This window comes from Anastrepha obliqua, chromosome 3, assembly GCF_027943255.1.
Source record: "Anastrepha obliqua isolate idAnaObli1 chromosome 3, idAnaObli1_1.0, whole genome shotgun sequence".
NCBI classification, from domain to species: Eukaryota; Metazoa; Arthropoda; class Insecta; order Diptera; family Tephritidae; genus Anastrepha; species Anastrepha obliqua.
The window spans coordinates 93,501,731-93,524,021 of NC_072894.1; the positions used below are offsets into that span (position 1 = coordinate 93,501,731).

The 22,291-nt window shown below is 35.1% G+C and overlaps 1 protein-coding gene across 1 annotated transcript; it reads left to right on the plus strand.

Moving 5' to 3' along the window:
• Positions 1 to 361: 361 nt before the first annotated feature.
• Positions 362 to 20,779, plus strand: LOC129242114 (protein lin-28 homolog). Its single transcript, XM_054878672.1, has 4 exons — positions 362 to 569; positions 20,120 to 20,238; positions 20,321 to 20,614; positions 20,705 to 20,779. Exons 1-4 carry the CDS (start codon positions 362 to 364, stop codon positions 20,777 to 20,779), a joined length of 696 nt encoding a protein of 231 aa, XP_054734647.1.
• Positions 20,780 to 22,291: the final 1,512 nt, after the last annotated feature.

Genomic DNA, 22,291 nt, shown 5'->3' on the forward strand with positions numbered 1-22,291 from the left:
AAATGATAAGTATTACTCATAGAGTAAAGTAATTGTGAGTTGGTTAATGGGAAAAGACTCACCAAAAAAGGAAGTAAAGTAAAGTGCCAATCAGTAAAATTAAAAAATACCAAAATTAAAAACTTCTGAACCAATAGTGAAGTTGTCCATTTTGTGAAATCAATTCAAAAATTAAAAAATTAAAAAGTAAAAATGCAAATTATAAATAACAATAGGGTCTAAACAATTTAGAAAGAACGATAAGTAAAGTGTTAACTTTTTTAACTATTTCCATTCTGAGTTACAAATCTAGTCATCATCAGTTGGTTTTGAAACTACACAAGAAAAAAGAAAACAAAACACAATTAACAATTTCCTCGGAATGCAACCTACAACTAGCAGTATAAGCCAAACAACTAAGAACACCACAAGCACAATCAACGTCACACAGGGCACATCTGCTGCAGCAGCTGCACCAACAAAACTAAATAATCGTTCAAGAAGGAAGAAGCCCAAAGAGCAAATGCTGACATCACAACAACAACATTCGGAGGAAGGCGATTCGTCACCTAATGTCAACAAAACCAAAGGTAAATAACATTTGTATTAAAGCCATTGTAACAGTTGTTTTTTCAGATATCATAGAAAATACAAAACACAATTTGAACCTGCCGAAAATCAATATTTTTAGTATGTGGCTTTTATTAGTTGGCTAATTAGCACGAATCAGCTTTAGTCAAATTAATTCTTCAATGTAAAATTGACAGAATTTGTTTTGACCGAATTGTAGTTTTAGGCTCGTACCACAATATAGTTCTAACAGTCGTTCCTTCTCTACTATTAAGTAGTTAAGATGAAGAATGAGATGTAGATGAGAAAGTCGATTGAAATGTATCTCTTAGCCATTCATATTGATCAATATTCCGCGGAGCTTTCTTATCAAAGTGGGTATTTAATGTCGATCAATTTTAAACTTTATAAAGAAATAAAAATTCAATATTTTCTGGCTCTTCTTCCACTTATTTTTTGCACAATAGCCCCTTCTCTTGAAATGCTGCAATTTTATTTAGCCAGTTGAAATATATTTTAGGCTCCATTTCTCTACGATTTATTAAGAATGTCTCTTTTTTCCAATGCATAGTACTCAGTAGCTGTGCTCTGCATTTGTACATTAGCATATTTCGTTAGGGAATTTCTTAGTTGTAAAAAAGTGATAGATGTTCGGTTGTATTTTCTTCAATTACACTGCAATAGGTACTGCACTCAGTGCGGTAAGATATAGTGGTGGTTGAAATTACAATTGACATTTGGTTCGAGTTACAGCCCTTCTCCTACCGAGTTACAATATCGTTTCGCCAAAGAATAATTCTAAAAATGAAATTCTAATTTCTCTTTTTTATTTGGTTACTAATTATACCCGGCCACACCTAGCTATGGCTTGTTTGGTTTACTATTGCTATTATATTAAAGAAAGAGCACTGCAACTCTTACACCTATCGTGTCTCCTTCCCGAATTTAGATGGACACTTTAGTAAAGACTTTATGATCTCACTCACGTAATTGATCGCACCGTTAATTATTAGATGGTTACACAGTATTATTTTGCGTTTATTTACCGGTGTAGGGCATGCGCCTTGCAGTTGCAATTTCCACTCTGCAAAACTTGCTGATTTCAAAAGTATTTTAGATTTAGTGAAAAGGCCCGTGATAATTCTTAAACTTATGCAATCTTTACAGCGTGTTCGGTTGTAATATAGCAAAAATTATCTGGAGGGCTTCAAACCTGGTTGTTTGTTCCATTGTAGTTCTCTGTGATTTTTTTTCTCTTCTTTTGTCGGGGCCGACAGAGTCGCTCACACTTGATCGACCAAGTGCAAGCAAGTGCACTAAGGAGTATAAAGGCACTCCAGTTTAGGTCTCGTGCTCCAGCTCTCTTAGGCTAAATTATGTAAATGTCTCTAATTAAATGCAAAGTTACATTAGAGTTCATTACTGACTACTAAACGGGGAACTTTTTGTATCATGGCCGGAATGATACCATCTGGTCCAGGCGATTTGAAAGACCCAAATGAATTGATTGCCCAATCCCAATTGTACCTATTCTATTTTAGTAAATCCCACTGTCACCCTGGCTGGATCGGTATTGCTTATGTCGACACAGCCTGGAAAGTGGGTGCTAATGAGATCCTCTAGAGTTTCTGCGCTGTTTTTAGACCATGTATCATCTTCCTTCCTGACAAGGTTAGGTACGTAAGGATGCTTTGACAATAGCTTTCTAAGCCTTAGCAATTCAACCGTTTTCCATATACCTGCGTAAATTTGTCCCTCGCCTTTAACCGGCTTGATGACTTTAAACACTCTCCAATCGCCCGTTGGCACATCAGGATTTTGTCGCTGATAAGGACCTTCGCTTTGGGCAGAGCCAAAATGCTGCTACGGTATACTACTTCCAGCGATGCACCTTCCCATAGTCCTTGGAGCATTTTAACAATCTCCCTTAACCACTTCAGGGTCGGCTCGTCCACACTAATATGTTGTCAGTGGGAATAATTTAAAATAATTAAATCATGACACGTTTTTCTTCCTTTTTAATTCAAAGAATTCAGATTCAAAAGTTTTAATATAAAATGCAAAAATATCTAATAACTAATAACTAGTAACTAATAACGGCCGCCGTAGCCGAATGGGTTGGTGCGCGACTACCATTCGGAATTCACAGAGAGAACGTCGGTTCGAATCTCGGTGAAAACACCAAAATTAAGAAAAACATTTTTCTAATAGCGGTCGCCCCTCGGCAGGCAATGGCAAACCTCCGAGTGCATTTCTGCCATGAAAAAGCTCCTCATAGAAATATCTGCCGTTCGAAGTCGACTTGAAACTGTAGGTCCCTCTATTTGTGAAAAAAACATCAAGGCGTACACCACAAATATACTTTGAACATAAGCAAACTATTAAGGAAGTAATTTCCAGATACAAATCAAATTCGAGGAAGAGCTCGGCCAAACACCCAAAAAGGGTGTACGCGCCAATTATTATATATATGTATATATGTATATAATAACTATCGGTATAGTGCCTTGTTGGGTACGACTACACATATCTTCTTTACTTATTCCTTCCGGCCATCTTATACTAAGAATTCTTTGTAAAAGTTTATTAATAAATGTTGGAATTTTAGTTCATTGGCATTCATAAAATAGCGCTGATTTTACATTAGATTAAAAAATACGTAGCTTTGTCTTGCTACAGATTTGCCCCGATTTCCATATGTTTGTCAGCATACTAAATACTGAATTTGCTTTATTGACCCTCGCATCTACGTCTTCGTCAGTACTTTTGGTTGTGATAACAATTCCCTAGTAAATAACAGTCTGTATGCATTTAATGCATTCGTCGCCCAAAAGAGCGTTTCGTTTCTCTTGCATTTATTGTATTTCTAAGCCTATTACTCTGCTGTGACTTACTAATTTATTTAGATTTGTCTCTGACTTACTCTAACAACGGCGTACTCAAGATCCTCGAGGTGAGAGAACGGCGTCCATTGTTTCCATGCCTTTCGTTCAATGAAGCACGCATTACTTCATCAAGGCAGAGGATAAACAGTATTGGCGACAAAATGCAGCTCTGTCACACACTTGTTTGAACTCCAAAGTGTTTTGGCAACAAACCATTATGTAGAACGCGACATTTAAAGACAGTCTTCCCACACATAGTTCCTTTAAACACTATCGAAAGCTCTTTAAAGTCAATAAAGAGCACATGACGTTGCATTGTTCTAATATGATGTGATTGGTGTTTATAAGTCGACATGCTGATTTTCTCCAAGGAGAAAGCAGGGCAGTAAAGTTTTGACTAGGTAAATTTCATAATTCACCCATTTCACCCAAACTTCATCATCTCATACTTTTTATAGTGCGGGAAAATACGAGTAGTATCATTTCCGAGTGCTTTAACATTTTTTAGCGGTTTGATGTTGGATCACGATGTAGGATCACGATTATTTGATGAAGGGCCAATATAAAACATTATTTCAATAAGTCGGTGTGTTTGATGATTGTCTGCACTTGACAGTTCATGCATTCGGAGCGGATTGTTTATCACTTCAGTATGTAAAGTGTTCAGTCTAACTTGAGAGCTGTGCGTTTATGATAAGAGGAAAGGAAGAAATAGAGAAAAATCAACCGGAGAGTTTCTATTCAGAGCCAGAATAATGCCGGCCGGTGCCAATTACTTAAAATTTTTCACAACTTTGACGGCAAAACTTCAACTTCAAATTTTTGTTTAACATTCTAAAATCACGTTTTACTTATTTTAAAGTTAAAAAAATTCATTTTAAGTTGGCTTTAGTGCTACTTGGTGAGCCAGAGTGGTACTTCAACCTTTTCACCATATAAGTGCACAAAAATAGTTTGTAAATTAGCTAATAGCATATTCTGAGTGCCAGGCTTGAGGTCATTGGACGTGCAACGGGCGAGAATAGATACCGCCACTGATTCTCCAAGTAGTGTGACCACATATGATTCAAGGCGGATGCGCACTGAAAGGGTATTACCAGTAATTTACATTTACACACACATATATGCACACATACCTAAGTTACATAAGTAGATATGAATATTTAATGAGCAAATACCTACACATGAGAAATACTTTCCACCAAAAAGGAGAACAATTAAAACTAATAATTATGTAAATTTACATTCCTCAATGAATTACAGCAGATGCAACCAGAAACCAGTTTTATGCTTTAAAGGATTAAAGCCATGAAGGATCAAATCGGTTTCAAAATTCCAAGCTTTATACGAACGTGACGGTTTTTGCAGGATTGCATTGTTTTTCAAACGTCTTTTCTGCGTTATTTACCTCAAAAGAAGAACCAGAAGAAAGACCTTTATTTCAGTGGCAGGCCCTTATCGATCAAAAAATATTAGCAGCAGTCGATATGATTTACGTAATGCCATTCTCCTGAGTGGTATGCAGCGATTGAGTAACGAATAAATATTAGCAAACAAATTTTTAAGTCTTCCGAATATTTGCATCAACACTTCAATTAAAGTCCCCAAATAATTTTTAACATAGAAAAATTTTTTTTCAATAATAAATTGAAACAGAAGAAGAGTAAAGAAAACTGCACATGAGCGTGAAGTAAAATGCTTAAAATGTAAGACTCGTAAGGTTAATCGGTAATCCGATATCGCAAGCTTCAACCACGAACAATGGATGACCGAAGAATGAATACTAGCATCAATGAATGAGGTTAAAGGAGTATCTCAATACAACTTTGCCATAAATCGAAGATAATGTGTGTGATAATGTACTTGTATTCCTTTTTTTCGGATTGCTGAAATCATGGCGGCATTAAGATTTGTCCTGTACTTCTAGGATACTTTTTATCGCAAAGGTGAAAACAAATAAAAATATTGGATGTCGAAGATTTTCCAGGAGAATCGGCAGATATTTTACAAAATTGATTACTTCACTGTAGTGTCTAAATATGCTCTGAACCAAAAATTACTTACTTATATACAAATAACACCTGCAAATTTGGCGGAGCAGCAATAAGTGCAAAATATTATCTGGGCTAAATTTTGCTGCAGGCATTATTACCAATTGTGTTCAAGCTTCCATAAATTTCCTGTAATTGGAGTTGCATTTTTTCTTACTTCTACATTTACACAGTTAGAGCTGAAGTACTGAAGTACCGCAAGGCAGCGTCCTTGGTACACTTCTTTGCATATATACATATTGCGAAATTGCTATTAGCTTTACAAACCATTGAAGTAATATTTTTTTATTACAACCCAAATGTCCTTACCATGTAAGTTTTTTGAATATCCTGCATTCGAATTTTGTCTCTTGCTTGCTTATTGTCCAGCATCTCTTTTCCACAATTGAGTTCTTTAAATAAAGTTCCAGAATATTTGTGTCACAGAAGTTATCTTAATTATTTTAGAACTCAAATTATTTTAAAACATGGCGCTTATTCTGACTAAACTACAATATGTACAGATATGAAATATATATCAAAAGAAAGGTTTTGATGAGCATATTTCCGGAAAATTATAAAAATTAAAATTGGTTAATTTGCTCATGAAATATTTTCGTGTAAAGTTATCAAAATTTTCATATTGATAACAGCGATGTCTATGCAAAGCGGGATAACACACAAATATACGCAAATATATATGAGTACGTTTGCTTTGTTTAGCTCTCTTTCTAATGAGCACAGCATTGTATACATTTGGATTCTCAATAATTGTTTTGTTTTGTTCTCTTTACTAATAAATATGTATGTATTCATGAACATAGTCCCAACGGGTGCTGCGAACTTTTTTCAAAATTTTGTTGTGTTGGCAATAATTGGTATGAATTGACAATTGACTTGAAATTTGTCAATTCACTTAAAACAACGGTAACAGTGCAAATTAGAAAGAGTTTTGGACAGATGCAAAATAGAAATTATTTTTAGAAAAAGGTACATCCATATTTAATTTTAAAATATGCCTAGAGGACGACCAAGAAGAGTTCGTAGAAGAGTTCCTACTTTAAGTGGAGGAATAGAGCAGGTAAGTAAGTGATAAATGTTTGAAACGTCACGTATTGGATATGATTGGTAAAAGCATCCACTTTTGTTTTCGTTCATATATGGTACAATTGAACTACAATATATAAACGTATGTATGTATTTAAAAATTTTGTGTGCGTTTGATCATTTTTGCAAAACTCAAAATTTTAAATAGTTTTAAAAAATGAGGAGAGAGAGACAAATTAGTTATTTATTTGATACTATTTCAAAGGTAAACTGTATTTGGGCTATTCTCAGACAAATTTTATAGTAATAGACGATGCCCAACGCTATTTAAAAGAACACTATTACCCATCAAATCAACGAACTTTTTGACACAGATATACATTTTTAAGTATTTTTTTTTTTCTTTGTATTGTATTCTATGTGTGTACATGTATATTTTTATGTATGCAGCCATTATCAAATCATATATGAATATGAACTTTGAACATTTTTTTACCATTCTTCTTAAAATTTTTTAAAACGTAAAGATCTGTGAAAAAAATGTTTACTTTTGCAAATCCAAGAAATTTTACGAATGGCAAAAAAAACAAAAATTGTATAATTGTGTTGGTGAATGGCACACGACTTATCATAAAACAAATGCATCCGAATTGTTTGCACGCGGAAGTGTTATGCGGAGAGGCTCAGGGAAGGCAATTTCTATTGCCTCGTATAAATTTGCAGCCGAGCGAAACCACACTTCCTTTTACGTTGAAGCGCCGCCAATTTCCCATTACAATAGCCTTCGCCATAACAATAAATAAGGCCCAGGGGCAAACATTATCAAGGGTGGGGCTTCATTTAAAGGAGGATTGCTTTGCTCACGGCCAACTTTATGTTGCGTTAAGCCGGGTTAGATTCTGGGAAAATATACGAGTTCAAATGGGCCATAACGAAAACTTGACGTTGAATGTAATTTATAATGAAGTAATTAAAAAAAAAAATTACTGATCCAACTGAAAAAAAATTTAAAAATGTTATATGCATAACTTCTTACATATTACATATGGATAAAAATATACACTTTTCTAATCACCATAACTTTTAATATATAAAAGTGTCATATATGCTGTTTACTTTCCGTGGGAAAAAAGCCCACCCGATTTTCGGGGGGTTACATACTAGTCTTAATTATTTTAGAACTCAAATTAAAAACCATAAAATGCGGGGAGGAAATTTGAATACAGCTAGTTGTAAGGAATTCGATCTCCGATAGGATAAAACGAAATATTTTTATTTATTATTATATTTAAATATTGAAATATTAAAATGAATTTAACGATAACTAAAAAAAATTCTATAATAACTACATTGATTATTTAAATCAGTGAGTCCAAGCCTTGAAATTCAACATAGAATCTCTCTTGCCAACAAGTGCTACTTTGGACTAAGTAGGCAACTGAGCAGTAAAGTCCTCTCTCGACGAACAAAACTAACACTCTACAAGACTCTCATCATGCCCGTCATGACGTATGGCGCAGAAGCTTGGACGATGACAACATCCGATGAAGTGACGCTTGGAGTGTTCGAGAGAAAGATTCTGCGCAAGATTTTTGGACCTTTGCACGTTGGCAACGGCGAATATCGCAGACGATGGAACGATGAGCTGTATGAGCTTTACGACGACACAGACATAGCGCAGCGAATAAAGATCCAGCGGCTACGTTGGCTGGGTCATGTCGTCCGAATGGATACAAACGCTCCGGTTTTGAAAGTATTCGATGTGGTACCAGCTGGTGGTAGCAGAGGAAGAGGAAGGCCTCCTCTGCGTTGGAAAGATCAGGTGGAGAAGGACTTGGCTTCACTTGGTGTGTCCAATTGGCGCCGGTTAGCACGAGAAAGAAACGACTGGCGCGCTTTATTAAGCTCGGCCAAAATCGCGTAAGCGGTTATCGCGCCAATTAAGAAGAAGAAGAAGAGTCCAAGCCTTAAAATACATTCTAGTGCTTAGAATCCAAATGAAAGTAATTTAATATATAACACAAAATTAATAAAAATTAATTAAAAAAAAATTAAAAATTATATATAATAGCTTCAGATAGAATGGGAGAATTGTGAAAAACCTGTCGTAGCTAAATCGTAAAGCATTTTAAAGGTAACTGTATACGTTTTAAAAATGTCCCAAATATTTTCTTCCACCATCAACAATTTTTTTGTATATGAAAGAAATTCTTATAGATTTTAAAGAGTCCTCATCGATAACCGCTTGTATTTTTGGATAATTTCTGCAGATCGGACAGAAACACGCTCCTCGAGTTTTTTGCGTTTTGCAACACATCCTGCCACGTGAACCTTATGAATGAATGAATGGGCGCACTGAAGAAAATTAGAGGTTTCTAAATTGGTGTGATTTGCATATATAGCGACGATAACGGTATGTGTCTTCATTTCTTGGGTTAAGCTGTAGTCCTCCATGCCTTATTTGATAATGGTTCTTGGGAAGTTATAGCCACAGCTCAGCTACCATATTCACCCTCTATACTATAAAGTGGCACAAAATTAGTGATCCTATAGGAAGATGTATAATTTTTGCAATTTGTGTCGTACGGCAATAGTTTTCACAATTCTAAATTAATAGCTGCAGTATACAAATAGACAAAGATAAAGGTCAAAATAAAGGTTTCTATCACTCACAATCATTTTCTTTTTATTTAGTAAAACAGTTATTCAAAACAAAATAGGATAATTATTTTGCGCCACTTAATATTAAGCAAGTACTTAGCCTTTCATTTTTTTTAAACACTCATTTTAAAAAGGATTAATATCAATGAATATTATATGAGTTATGTTTGAAAAAAATATATATTTTTTTAATATTTTTTATATTACATAAATATACGGTATATATACATATATATATTTATTTATATTATCATTGTTATATATATATACATATATATAATTGGCGCTTACATCTTTTATTGAGAGTCTGGAAGAGCTTCTCCTCCGATTTGTGGTGTGTTTCGTGATTTGGTTCCACGAATGGCGTGACCAATGACCAAAAGTTTTAAGCCGTCCCCGAACGGCAATTGATTTTTGTGAGGAGCTTTTTCATGGCAGAAATACACTCGGAGGCTTGCCATTGCCTGCCGCAGGAGGACCCCTATTCGAAAAAACTGTTTCTATCATTTGGTGTTTCACGCACGGAGATTCCAACCTACGCACTACCGAATGGTAGTCACGCACCAACCCATTCAGCTACAGCGGCCGCATATGTATATGTACATATAAGTATAATCACCATATTTATACGCAGTCACTAAATATATGTACATATGTATAAGCTCCCGAATATTCATCTTATAAAAATTCGTATTCTTATGTGTATGTGTGCTCTACAATCATGCCACATCTATGTCTACAATAGCATACAAATTCTTAAAGTAATGTAAAGTGATATCCCTGGGTCACAAGTGCTTCAACTACAGCTAAAAATAAATCGCTTGGCAATAAAAAAGGAAGTACTCGTTAAACGAGCATACATACGTACATATATATGTCTTCGCAACAAGCAACGCGCAGCAAAATTGGTTCATACAAATTAGAGTATTGTCTCTAAGGATAAACAAGTAAAATGTGTACGCTTACATACATACATGTGCACGAAATTATGTACGCTTTTGAAGTAGGCTGTACAGGTTCAAGCCTAATGTCAAAAGCACTCAGAGGACATACTTACATACATTCGCCATATTTAAGTGCGTAAAGGTTATGAAACGATGTTGAGTATTGTGAATGTGAGAAATATAGGGAAGAGGGGAATTCGAAGGAAAGTACATGGCGATGGATGAACGGCGCGAAAGTGGATGGGACGTTCCAATAGTCATTTACAAATATTGTTTGTACACATATGTATATTTGCATATATACATACATATGTATGTACGTGTATACGTGTGCGATAGGTATGATTTAGGGACCGTGTGAATACTGACATACTTCAGTTTTCATCTGAATTCCCAAATTCGTATATTTGAATGACGCTCGAGTAGAACGAAATATTCGAGCAGAGTGAAATTGATTTTAAACTAAAAAAGAAATAAGGCGCCAAATTTGTGAAGTCGTTCAACCGCCTCTTTTGTGGGTTAGTAGATAAGATAGGAGTAGTACATCCGCACTCAAATACGAATACAAATAAAAGCGCTTTGCTCGCTCTACAAACGGAATATGTATGCTGGAGCTCGTATATATGTATGTAGGGAGGTACACATGTTTATGCTTATATTATCAAATGTACCAGTCAAAACTGTATAAAGTAAACACAAACTTTAGTGTTCACTTTTCATTCATAAAAACATATTGGTGTTGATACAAATATGTGTATGTAGCAGCGGACCTATGAACGAACTAAAATAAAAAACTGGTCTTACGAGCAAAAAATATTTATTTTTAAAATCAAATATCTTGGAAAGGGATAAGTTCTGGTTATGATTTATGTATATAACCAAATTAATCAGAATCGATAAAAGTGAAAATTTTCTTAAGTATCTATGACAACCTTTCTGGTAATTTTGTATAGAGACCTCTTAGCTAGGTAAATATATCCACCAAGATTCTTTAAGGTAACTCAATTATTGGCTCCCTTCCAAACCAAACTTGCGCTTACACCTTTTATGAGTGTTTGGCCAAGCTTCTCCTCCTACTTGTGGCGTGCACCTTTATGTTGTTTCACAAACGGAGAGACCTACAGTTTTAAACCGACTCCGACTGATTAACTTTTTCATGGCAGAAGTACATTCGGAGGTTTGGCATTGCCTCCCGAGGAGCGACCGCTATTAGTAAAAACTTTTCTATCAGCGTTAGACTTTACATGGTAACTATTCGATTCCCTTTTACAGATTTCAACAAACCCTCTATTAAGAGCGAACTTGATTTAGTATGAGAAATTACTTATGTTTTGCATTTTTAAATTAAAGTTTTTTGGAAGTGGGCGTAATTAATACCAAAATATAAATGGGGCATTCTTCGCCAACCGGACACCCCCATCTGCCCAGAACAGTTTTTATAAAAAAAAATTTTCGCTATGCCGAAATAAAAGCTTATGTCATGTACTTTAATTTTCATGTGGCACTTTTTAAATATTCAAGATGGACGACGAACATTGACAAATATGTTGGAAAACACCAAAAAAAATGAAGTAGTTTGTTAAGAAAAGTAGAGAGAGAGATTCTGGTGCAACGTTCGACTGTTTCATTAACAGCACTAGTTCTTGATGTATTTCACATGTCAAACGGTACAGAAATAATTTGAACAAATTATAGAAAAGTCTAAACGAATAAACTATTAAAAATAAATCTGTCAAACAGTTCTTTTTAGAACTATTATCGCCTAAAAAATGTCGGGAAAATCGAGAAGAGATCGATGCATTAATCCCTTTAGAAAAGTAGGTCCATCTTGAATATTTAAAAAGTGCCACATGACAAATTAAAGTACATGACATAAGCTTTTATTTCGGCATAGGGAAAAATTTGTTTTATAAAAACTGTTCTGGGCAGATGAAGGTGTCCGGTTGGCGAAGAATGCCCCAAATATATGTCAAGTTTCCGTCCATGCTAGAGCGCTGTCAAGTACTTGGAATTTAGATGTATCCCAGCCATCTCCACTTTCTTTCTCTAGTTTTAATACAGGTTGGTTTTTACTTACCCCGCTTCATAAGTTCTTCGTTGGTGATGAAATTTTCTGGCCAGAAGATTCGCAAGAATGTACACAGGCATCTGTTGACAAAGAACTGCAGTTTATCCGTTTATCCAACCATATTTCACGGTCATAGAGCAGCCCAGATTTGACATTAAGTTTAGATTAGATATTTTGGGGGTTGGATAAGTCCAAGCATTCAGTCAGGAAGACCATTGTACTAAACCCGGATATATTCAATTGGAAAGAATAGAGAAGCAGGATAGATACAATATAGATGGTAAGATGGAAAATATATTTGAAGTCACAAAAGGATTCATTGATGAATACTAAGATATCCGGAAGAGGCAGAGTATAAACTTTATTCATACTCAGTACATCAGCCTAAGTCTGATTCTAGAAAACGCCGGACAGCTACAATACTTTATAGTGTCCTCATTCTCCAGACAGGATAGGCACATTGGGTAGCCATATCCTGACAGCAGGCGTTGTGTGCTGTGATTACATCCACCAGTATTCTCAGGTCCTTCCTACTAAATTTTAAGAGAAAAGTCGTTAATTTTCAGTTTGGTTCCTTCGGAAAGCACTTGGCTACTCTGCAAGAGCCCACACAGACGGTCTTCGCTAGGACCTCATGAAATCGTCAATCTATAGTTGAATCAATGCAGAATTGAAACTTAGAAAAGGTGAAGGGCCTATTGGTATGCTTTCAGAGCCTTCATTGGCCATTCCCTGTAATACCACCATGTCCTGGCACTCAAAGAAATCAAACTTTGTTGTGTTTTGCAACCCTGTTCAGTTTTGACATACATCCACAAACTAATTTCAAAGATCAGCTTAGATTAGCAATTATTTCAGCTTGACCGTCACTACGAATTCCAATATTACCCCGCCACTTTTTCTCAATTCGCTATGACTTCCGTTAAGTATAACGTAGCCATCTGTCCTGTAGCGTAGGAGTATTTAGTGGCTTCGTCTAAGTACAGTCCAGATCCACTACCATCATTGCTTTTGGATCCGTTGGTGTCGAAAGTGTGCTGAAATCCCGTTAATAGGTTCTCTGGACTTAACCATTCATCTCTAACTGGGATCAAAACATCTGCGTTTTACCAAAGCTAACGCAAGGTTTGACATTGCTCAATTGTTTCGAATACCAAATGCATTTTAGGCTTGCAAATACACCCTTTGCTTTCCAACTTATTTACGTCGATGTCGATCTTTGCTCTTCCATCAGGTGCTATCAGGCATCACAAATACGTTAATCCGTCCACCTCTTCAATAGGTCTGTCGTAAACCTTCAAAAATACAAACGAGGGTAATAGATTGGGCAAATACTTATGGGTGGTAGTTTATAAGTATTTTCAATTTGAGTTGAATAATAATGAATATGAAAATACAATAAAGGGTGCTTCGATATGAGGCTTTTTAAATTGTTGTTTAGTTATACGTTCAAAACCTGCATGATAAACTTAACAGTGCTATCCGGCGGCGGCAATAAATGAACATCCCTTCATTTACAGAACAAATATTATAAGTTCGGCTAGTTTCCTGGTGACACAACCTTTCAACAAAGTTTTCCGTGAGCCTCATGATTATCTTTTAGGATACTTGCTTCCAGATAACAGGATTATCGGAAAGTGGCGCGCAAGGAGTTCAATTATTAGGTTAGCCGTGTGGCATGGCGCGCAAAATCACTCAAACCCAATCCCATATTGCTCAAGTCCAAATATTTCATTTCAAAGAAATTCGATAGCAAACACTCAGCGCCGGTAACGTTGATCGAGTTAGAATTTCCAGCAGCATTTGAAAATATTGGGTTAGTGATGCCATCACCGCAACCCAAATTGGCACTGTGCCATTTATTTTAGGTTCTTCCGATCTCTAATAAGACAACGGACTGCATTTCACGAAAAACATTTGCGCTCGACGGTACATATCTTGCATCGGAAATGCAAACAAAGAACTAAATATTATATTTACCCTTCTTACACTATTTCCACCCTTCTACTTGATTTGCATTTTTTCGCCTTCTAAACCGGTTGGCAGCTGAAAAATTCAAAATCAAAGCCTACAATTTCTAAGAACTTACTCAACTATCCCAAACAAACCGAAATACTACACATTCTCTTTCTACTTGGAAAACAAGATTCTCTCTCTTTGCTAAACATGTTTTCTTTTATTGTCGGTCAGGCCAGTGCTCGACGTCAGGTAGCCGACAGTAGAATAATTAAGGGAAAAATGTGCAAGGATAATACGAATTCATTTCAAATACTTATTGCCATTGTCATTGTTCGATTCACACTCTTTTTATTACTATTGTTGTAAAATGTGCGCTTTTACATCCAATGATATTTAAAAATATTATTGTTAGCATTAAAAAAAAATCTTGTTTTATTGGATCTACCCTTCATAAAATGTTTAAACGTTTTCAATCGGATTTTTTTAGCAGAGCGAAAAACTTAAGACATGTTTTGAAATAGACAAATTTGTATTCACGTGACTCAAGAGCAACATTAAACGGCGGCCGCCGTAGCCGAATGGGTTGGTGCGTGCAGTGTTGCCAATTTAGCGACTTTCTCGCTTGAATTGACGACTTTTGCTTGAGTCTTGGCGACAAAAAAAAAAGTTTTGACGACAAAAAAAATTAAGCGACTTATCTGGCGACTTTTGGAGAGCAAATCAAAACCGTTTTAAGCAATAGATACTTTTCTGTCAACTTTATTACCCGTGAATGCCCTTTACCTTCCATACTCTAGAGTAACAATTTACTGACTATAGGTAAAATAACGCACTACCTATTGGTGTGTTATCGTTGATAAATTATCAATCTGTAATTGAAATTTTAAATTTTTTTTACTTTAAATTTTTTTTATAAAATTAACAAAAATCATACGTTGTATTAAGAAATAATAAAATATATCCAATTCAATTACACCTTGTTTCACACAATTGTAATAAGTAATCAAATTATTTTTAGCACTGATTTTACTATGTTCTGTACGTGAAACAATTGAATTAATATCGGCTCTGTTGATTGTTTACTATCCTCTAGCTTACTTACTTTTTAATTCATTTTAAGTAAATATAAATATTTAAATCTATCTCTCAGAATGAAATTTAGGATCCGCCCCTGATGGAGTTAGCGACTTTCTAGCGACTTTTGATATGGGCCCTAGCGACTCAGATTTATTGACGTTGGCAACACTGGGTGCGTGATTACCATTCGTAATTCACAGAGAGAACGTTGGTTCGAATCTCGGTGAAACACCAAAATTAATAAAAACATTTTTCTAATAGCGGTCGCCCCTCGGCAGGCAATGGTAAACCTCCGAGTGTATTTCATCATAAAAATCCCTCCATTTGTGGAACAACATCAAGACGCACACCACAAATAGGAGGAGCAGCTTGGCCAAACACCCAAAAAGGGTGTACGCGCCAATTATATATACATATATATATATAAATTAATATGCGCAAAGGCTTTTTCGAATAAGAACATTCAAAATCCCGGATGCCAAAATAATTCGAATCCTTTCAATTATAGTGATTTGCATAGCCTCAAACCCTATCGAATAAGTATTTTAAAACATCAGTGGAGAACATATGTGTTTTCCTGAAAGGCCAAAAACAGCATGAAACAGTCTACCCAAATGAGGTTACTTAAGCTTCGGCACGTCTGGGAACTTTCACTTGGAGCTTTAACATTTTTTTTTCCAGGAATATCACTAGTTTAGCTTCAATTGCAGTTGAATAATATAAATATAAATTTACAATTATTGTATTTTCCATTTTTTCATCAAAATGTAAAGTTTACATAAATGCCCATGGTTGTGTATTCAAATGCTACAAATACAACTATGTTAGTGTAGAAAAATTGTTTGGTCAGTGAACAGCTAACTATTGACGAAAGCAAAATTTATTTACTGGATCTTTATTCGCTGCTCTATGTCTATGTCCATCGCCTGAGATACATGCCATCACAAGGCCAAAAACAGCATGAAACAGTCTACCCAAATGAGGTTACTTAAGCTTCGGCACGTCTGGGAACTTTCACTTGGAGCTTTAACATTTTTTTTCCAGGAATATCACTAGTTTAGCTTCAATTGCAGTTGAATAATATAAATATAAATTTACAATTATTGTATTTTCCATTTTTTCATCAAAATGTAAAGTTTACATAAATGCCCATGGTTGTGTATTCAAATGCTACAAATACAACTATGTTAGTGTAGAAAAATTGTTTGGTCAGTGAACAGCTAACTATTGACGAAAGCAAAATTTATTTACTGGATCTTTATTCGCTGCTCTATGTCTATGTCCATCGCCTGAGATACATGCCATCACCAACGTGCAAAGGTCCAAAAATCGTTTGCAAAATCTTCCTCTCAAACATTCCATCACTCATCGGATATTGTCATGGTTCAAGCTTCTGCACGATACGTTAAGAAGGGCATGACGAGAGAATTGTAGAGTATTAAATTCTCTTCTATTTGAACTAACAAAATAGATAAAAAAAATTTTTCAAGATTTTTATACCAAGTTGAAGTGAATTTTTTTTTATAGAAAGGCATTTTTTTCTTTAAAACCTCCAAAAAGTTGAAATTTTGGAATTTCTCTTAGTTTTCTTAGTTCATCTAGAAAAAAAAATCATGATAATTAGAAATTCATTCGAATTTTTTGCTTTAAATAATAATTACGAGCTGTATCTTGTACGCCAGTTAAACATTTTTTTCCACTTATTTTAATCAGTACAAAATTTTTTTATACTTTTTAAATGTTCATTAAAAGATAGAAAAAACTTTGCAGTGCTAAATTAATTTTTTCCTTAAAAAAAAAAAAATTGCAAAGAAATGCAATTTTTAGACCTCATAAACCAGGCTCCCCCCTTAATGCTGGTTCCTAAATAAACGATGTCTCTTACAACCTCGTTATGACTGTCAACAGTGACTTAGGTGCCAATACGCGAGTGCCCCGACTGTTTGTTGATGACAGAAGGTACTTCGTTTTGTCCTCATTCACCACCAGACCCATTCACTTTGCTTCTTTAGCCAGTTTGGAAAAGGCAGAACTAGAGAACAGCGCGGTTGTTACTTTAACTACTTTGACTTTGACTACTGTGGCCTTAAGCTACACTGAGCAATGGTCAACTTCTGTATATGTCTTATATATATGTATGTGTATGTGTAGAGTACTAGTTAAATTTAATTTATGACATAACAATATTTTAAATAGCTTATTAGTTTAATCATATTGTCTTTGGAGTAGTTAAAGAGCGGATGTACTCGTTTTTTGTTGTTTAGTTATTTCCTGTTATTTATAAAATGTGCACAGTCATCGAGGATATGTTTTTTGCTTGTAGCTGAAGTTTTGCAGTATTTGCAGACATTCATATTTTTTTATTCGATATTCGTGTGTTAGTCTTGTGTGCCCGAGTCGTAGTCTAATTGTTTTTCATATTTTTCTTTTAGTTATGCCAGTATTATGCGCAAATGTCTGTTCATTGATTGGTTGCTTCAATGGGCTAGCAAATTTTTTATATTTGTGAGACATTTGTACATACATAGTTAGGGGGCGGTTTGAGCTTCTTTTGCTGCTAAATCTGCTAGTTCGTTGTCCTTGATTTTCACATGCGCTGGTATCCATATAAGTTCGATTTTTTATTTGTATTGTATTTAGCCGTTTTTAATGGAATTTATATAATAATTATTATTGATTATGTTGCTTACCATTTGTAATGAGGCTAAGAAATCGGAACGAATTGTAAATTTTCCAGGTATTTGGCTAGCTATTGCATTCCTTCAAGAATAGCTATGGTTTGTGTAGCAAAATTTTTGAGATGTAATATGGAAGGATGTTGGCAATTAATATTTTATCGTTCTATATAACACTGAAGCTTGTTTGGTTTGCATGTTTTGAGCCGTCTGTGAAGAATACTGCAAATTTTATACGTTTTTTTTGGTATATATTTATATATTTCCTTAGCCAAATGAACAAAACTCACACCAATCAGAAACATCATTTAACTCAGGTAGGATTCCAGTCAAAGGGCAAAATTTGACATAATTGTAGTTTGGAATCCAACACAAAATATGGATAAGCAACTAGGTTAAGTATGTCAGCATTGGAAGTTAATCTTACCAAAATAGTTGTACAGTTTACGGTATTATTGAGAAGGCGATGTGCAAAACTCCAGGCAAGAAAGGAATACAATGCAGAGGTTTTAAATTTAATAGCTGACGACGTCATTTGTCAGACAACTAGGGTTCACTAAAGTTCAGCGAGCGGAGATAAAAACTAATGAGTAGTTTTTTAATTCGTTCTGTTTGGATACGCAGTTTTATAGCCCATTAAATTTTAGTACGAGGGTTGTTTAGAAAGTCTGTGCATGTATAAAAAAAACTTAAACTTAATTCATTCGGGTAAACCTATTTTATTTTCGCCTTTGCCTCCTTTTAGGCTTATGCACTTCGTTCAACGCTGTTCTAGTTTATTTATCGTAAAATATAGTCGAACGAAACTACCCAATGCCCATCGCTAGGATAAGACTCTATCCCCACTCAAGGAAAATATAATTAAAGTCGAGATTATTTTGTTGCTTGCTTTATATTGTATCGAAGTTCCCTAAGCTTCTTGAAAGACAGCAAAAAAATCTTCAACAAAAACTGGTAACTGTTGATCTACCTCTGATAAAGACGTGCAATTTCGAAACCGGTCTATAATCAGCAAACTTAAACTCAACAGATGATAAAAAAATTATAAAAAATTATTTTAAATGTTCAAGAAGTGGAGAACAAGGTTCAAAAATAATAGCCGAAATACTATCTCTCATGAAATTTTTTAGGTGATTTCAAGGGTTTGATGCCCCCTACAAAGTAGATAGAGTGAACGAACCAAAAGCGACGACCAATTCGAAGATAGACTAATTGTCAATAAATAGGTTCGAATTAGTAAAGAAGTTAGAGCGAGAAAACTCCACAAAGAGGATCGCCGTATCTTTATGATATCCCACATGCTTATCCTTGTTAAAAGCCGAGGAGGAAATATTTCAAGTTGCTTTTTTAGATACGAAAACACAATGTGTGTAACAAAAGTTCTTATTAGAATTATAACTGATTTATTAGGAGTAATTTGTTTTAGTTAACCATTGAACTTTTAGCTTTCTATTTTTCGAAAGGGGCTGTCCTATAATGAAGTTCTATTTAGGTTCAGATCGCGTTTTCAGGCCTGATTTTAAGTTGAATTTTTTAAAATTTACTTACGTTTGCCACTGGAAGAGGTACTGAAAATATTTTTTAGTTTTTTTGTACCATAATAGCTTACTAAACTCTGCTCATAGTGACAAGAAACACCATGCCAAGCCCTGCAAGCCAAGCTCTTCTCTACCTGATTTTTTTCAATGCAAAGGAGGCCTGTTCCTCTGCTGCCACCAACTTGTACCGCATCAAATACTTTTGGAGGTGAAGCATTTGTTTTCATTTGGACAGAATGACTTAGTTGGATCTTCATTCACGTACTATGTCCTTTCGCCGTAAAGATCATTCAGTCCATTATTCCATCGACTGCGATTTTCGCAATCGCCAACACGTTTGCTTACTTGGTTCAAAGTAGTATTTGTTGGCAAGGGAGATTCTCCTTTGGGTTGTAAGACTTGCATTATTCTCGACAACTCGCAATGTTATTATTATTGTCAACGCTGGTCTCTTACTACCCATTAGCTAATTTTACTACTCCTGCGAATATTCTGAGTAAATATCGAAATACGATTACAGTTGAAACTTGAGATATTCATACAAACATATTTGCCATAAAGTATTTTAAACATTGCATTTAAAATTTATAATTGTCGATAGGTTCAGTATTAATTACTATAGCTTCAATCGCGTTTTAAATAATATATGTAGTCATTTTTTAATAAATTGTTCTTATTTTTAACAGATGATAACCTAGCGGAAACTGGCTGCGTGCGTTACGGCAAGTGCAAATGGTTCAATGTAGCCAAAGGTTGGGGTTTCATTACACCAAACGATGGCGGGCAGGAGGTATTTGTCCATCAGGTAAAGTTTATGCATTTCAAAGCCTTTCAATAGTTTAGTTTTAACTTCATGCTGATTTCTTTATTTTCTTAACTTGACACAGAGTGTCATAAAAATGGCCGGCTTTCGGTCGTTGGGTGAGCAAGAGGAAGTGGAATTTGAGTGCCAACTAACTGAACGAGGCCTGGAAGCGACACGTGTCAGCGGCAGCAAAGGACTTGACTGCACTGGTAGTACCTTTCGACCGCGAACAAAAAAACGGCGGCGCGTACGTTGCTATAATTGCGGTAAATTCGCTAACCACATCGCATCTTTGTGCCCGCAGGAGCCACAACCGAAACGCTGCCACATATGCAAATCCGAATCACATTTCTTTGCCGATTGTCCAATGCGGCTGGTGAGTGGATCAAGAATAGCAAAGATACTATACAGATAGACTAGAATACCAGATTTAATAACTTGTTTTCAATTTGTGCCTTTTTTGAAGGGATTAACTACTACTGCTGAAGCAGAGGGAACTTCACATGACGATAAAAGCCAGAGTGGTGATGCAGCAACGTGAGAATGGGAAACGGGGGGCAGTGGCCGTGGGATTGCAATAGGTGGCAAACATTTACGCTAACGTTTCTCTTGGGAAATTTCAAGCAAACTTTCTGCATTTAAATTTACCTGCATAACTTTGGCGGATGAATATTTAGTACAAACCTAAAAAATACTACATTTTTCATATATTTAAGATGTATTTTTTGAAAAAATTCATACACGATTAGTTTAAAAGACATTTTTTATTTATAGTTCATACTAATTTTGGAATAGCTTGAAGGCCAAAATATTTTACTTAAAAAATCATTATTTATGTAAGCATATACAATACATACATATAAGTATTCATGTACAAATATTTTCATGCAATTTAAGGTACAATCGCATTGCCATTTTTTATTATTGAGAAGCTACTTAGATTTTAAATTAAACTACACAACTTACTACCTCAATAATGTCTACTTAATTATGAAATCCATATTTTAAGTAAGTAAGTATTTACATTAGCGATCGATCAATTGTTGTGTTGCTTGTTTCGGAGAATAGTGGAGAGCTCTTACCAGCAACAAACATCTAAATCGGTTTTTAAAGACTCCAATTGTTCTCCCAATGATACTTCTCGCCTTAGCCTGTTGTTTGTTGTATGTCCTTTGTGGATACCCTTCCTCAAAGCTTCTGAACTACGTCATTAAATATGGGTTTAGAGCGTATCCAACACCACCTGAGACAGACAAAAATTATTAAAATCGGAATTTCAATTGGCGTTTATTACATACCGAGGAGTCAAGTATTACGACGTCCATTGAGATGTTGCTCCTCTAAATGCGCTTTCAACGGCGACATATTGAAAGCCGTAGAATCATGAGTAGCTCCTGGATTTTTCGCATTTATATAAGTTATTTTCATTATATGATCACAAACCTAAAATTTACATTGTTCGTATTTAGAATTTATGACTCATATTTACATATATGCAAATGTTTACTTACAATCATAGCATTAATGTTGTAGAATCCCTTCCTGTTGTAGTACAAATGTTGAACTTCTTTTCTGGGAGCGACAATTTTAATATGCGTGCCATCAACACATCCAATTATTCCTGGAATCCGGTATTTGCTATAAAATGCTCAGCCTCTGTACTACTAAATTGTATCCATCTTTGGCAAATATAATTTTCCAGGGTATCTATTACCTCCCGTTGTAATCATTTTCACAAAAAATACTTTTTTTTCACTTTTAAAAATGTTGTTCACAAAGAATATCAAGACAATCGCTTTTTCTTTTATTTTGATTTGCTGTATCAGCCGAGAAAAAATTATCTATTGTAAATGCGTCGAGCGATCGAAATTCATAATAGTCCTATTCTTCAACGAATGAGCACCATAATACCAAATGAAACCTCGTTCGATCAGCACTTTCGACTACAGTCGAAGATGGAATGTTGCTCATAATAAGGGCCTATATTAATGAGTCATCCGCCTTACAGTTCTAACTTGGCATCTAATAACTCCTTTTTGTTCTCGAACATCAC

What these genes read in the sequence shown, in the direction of transcription:
- LOC129242114 (XM_054878672.1), top strand. Translation starts at nt 362, where the DNA reads ATGCAACCTACAACTAGCAGTATAAGCCAAACAACTAAGAACACCACA. An exon ending in TAATGTCAACAAAACCAAAG is followed by an intron (nt 570 to 20,119) that starts GTAAATAACATT and finishes TATTTTTAACAG; the next exon opens with ATGATAACCTAGCGGAAACT. An exon ending in AGGAGGTATTTGTCCATCAG is followed by an intron (nt 20,239 to 20,320) that starts GTAAAGTTTATG and finishes AACTTGACACAG; the next exon opens with AGTGTCATAAAAATGGCCGG.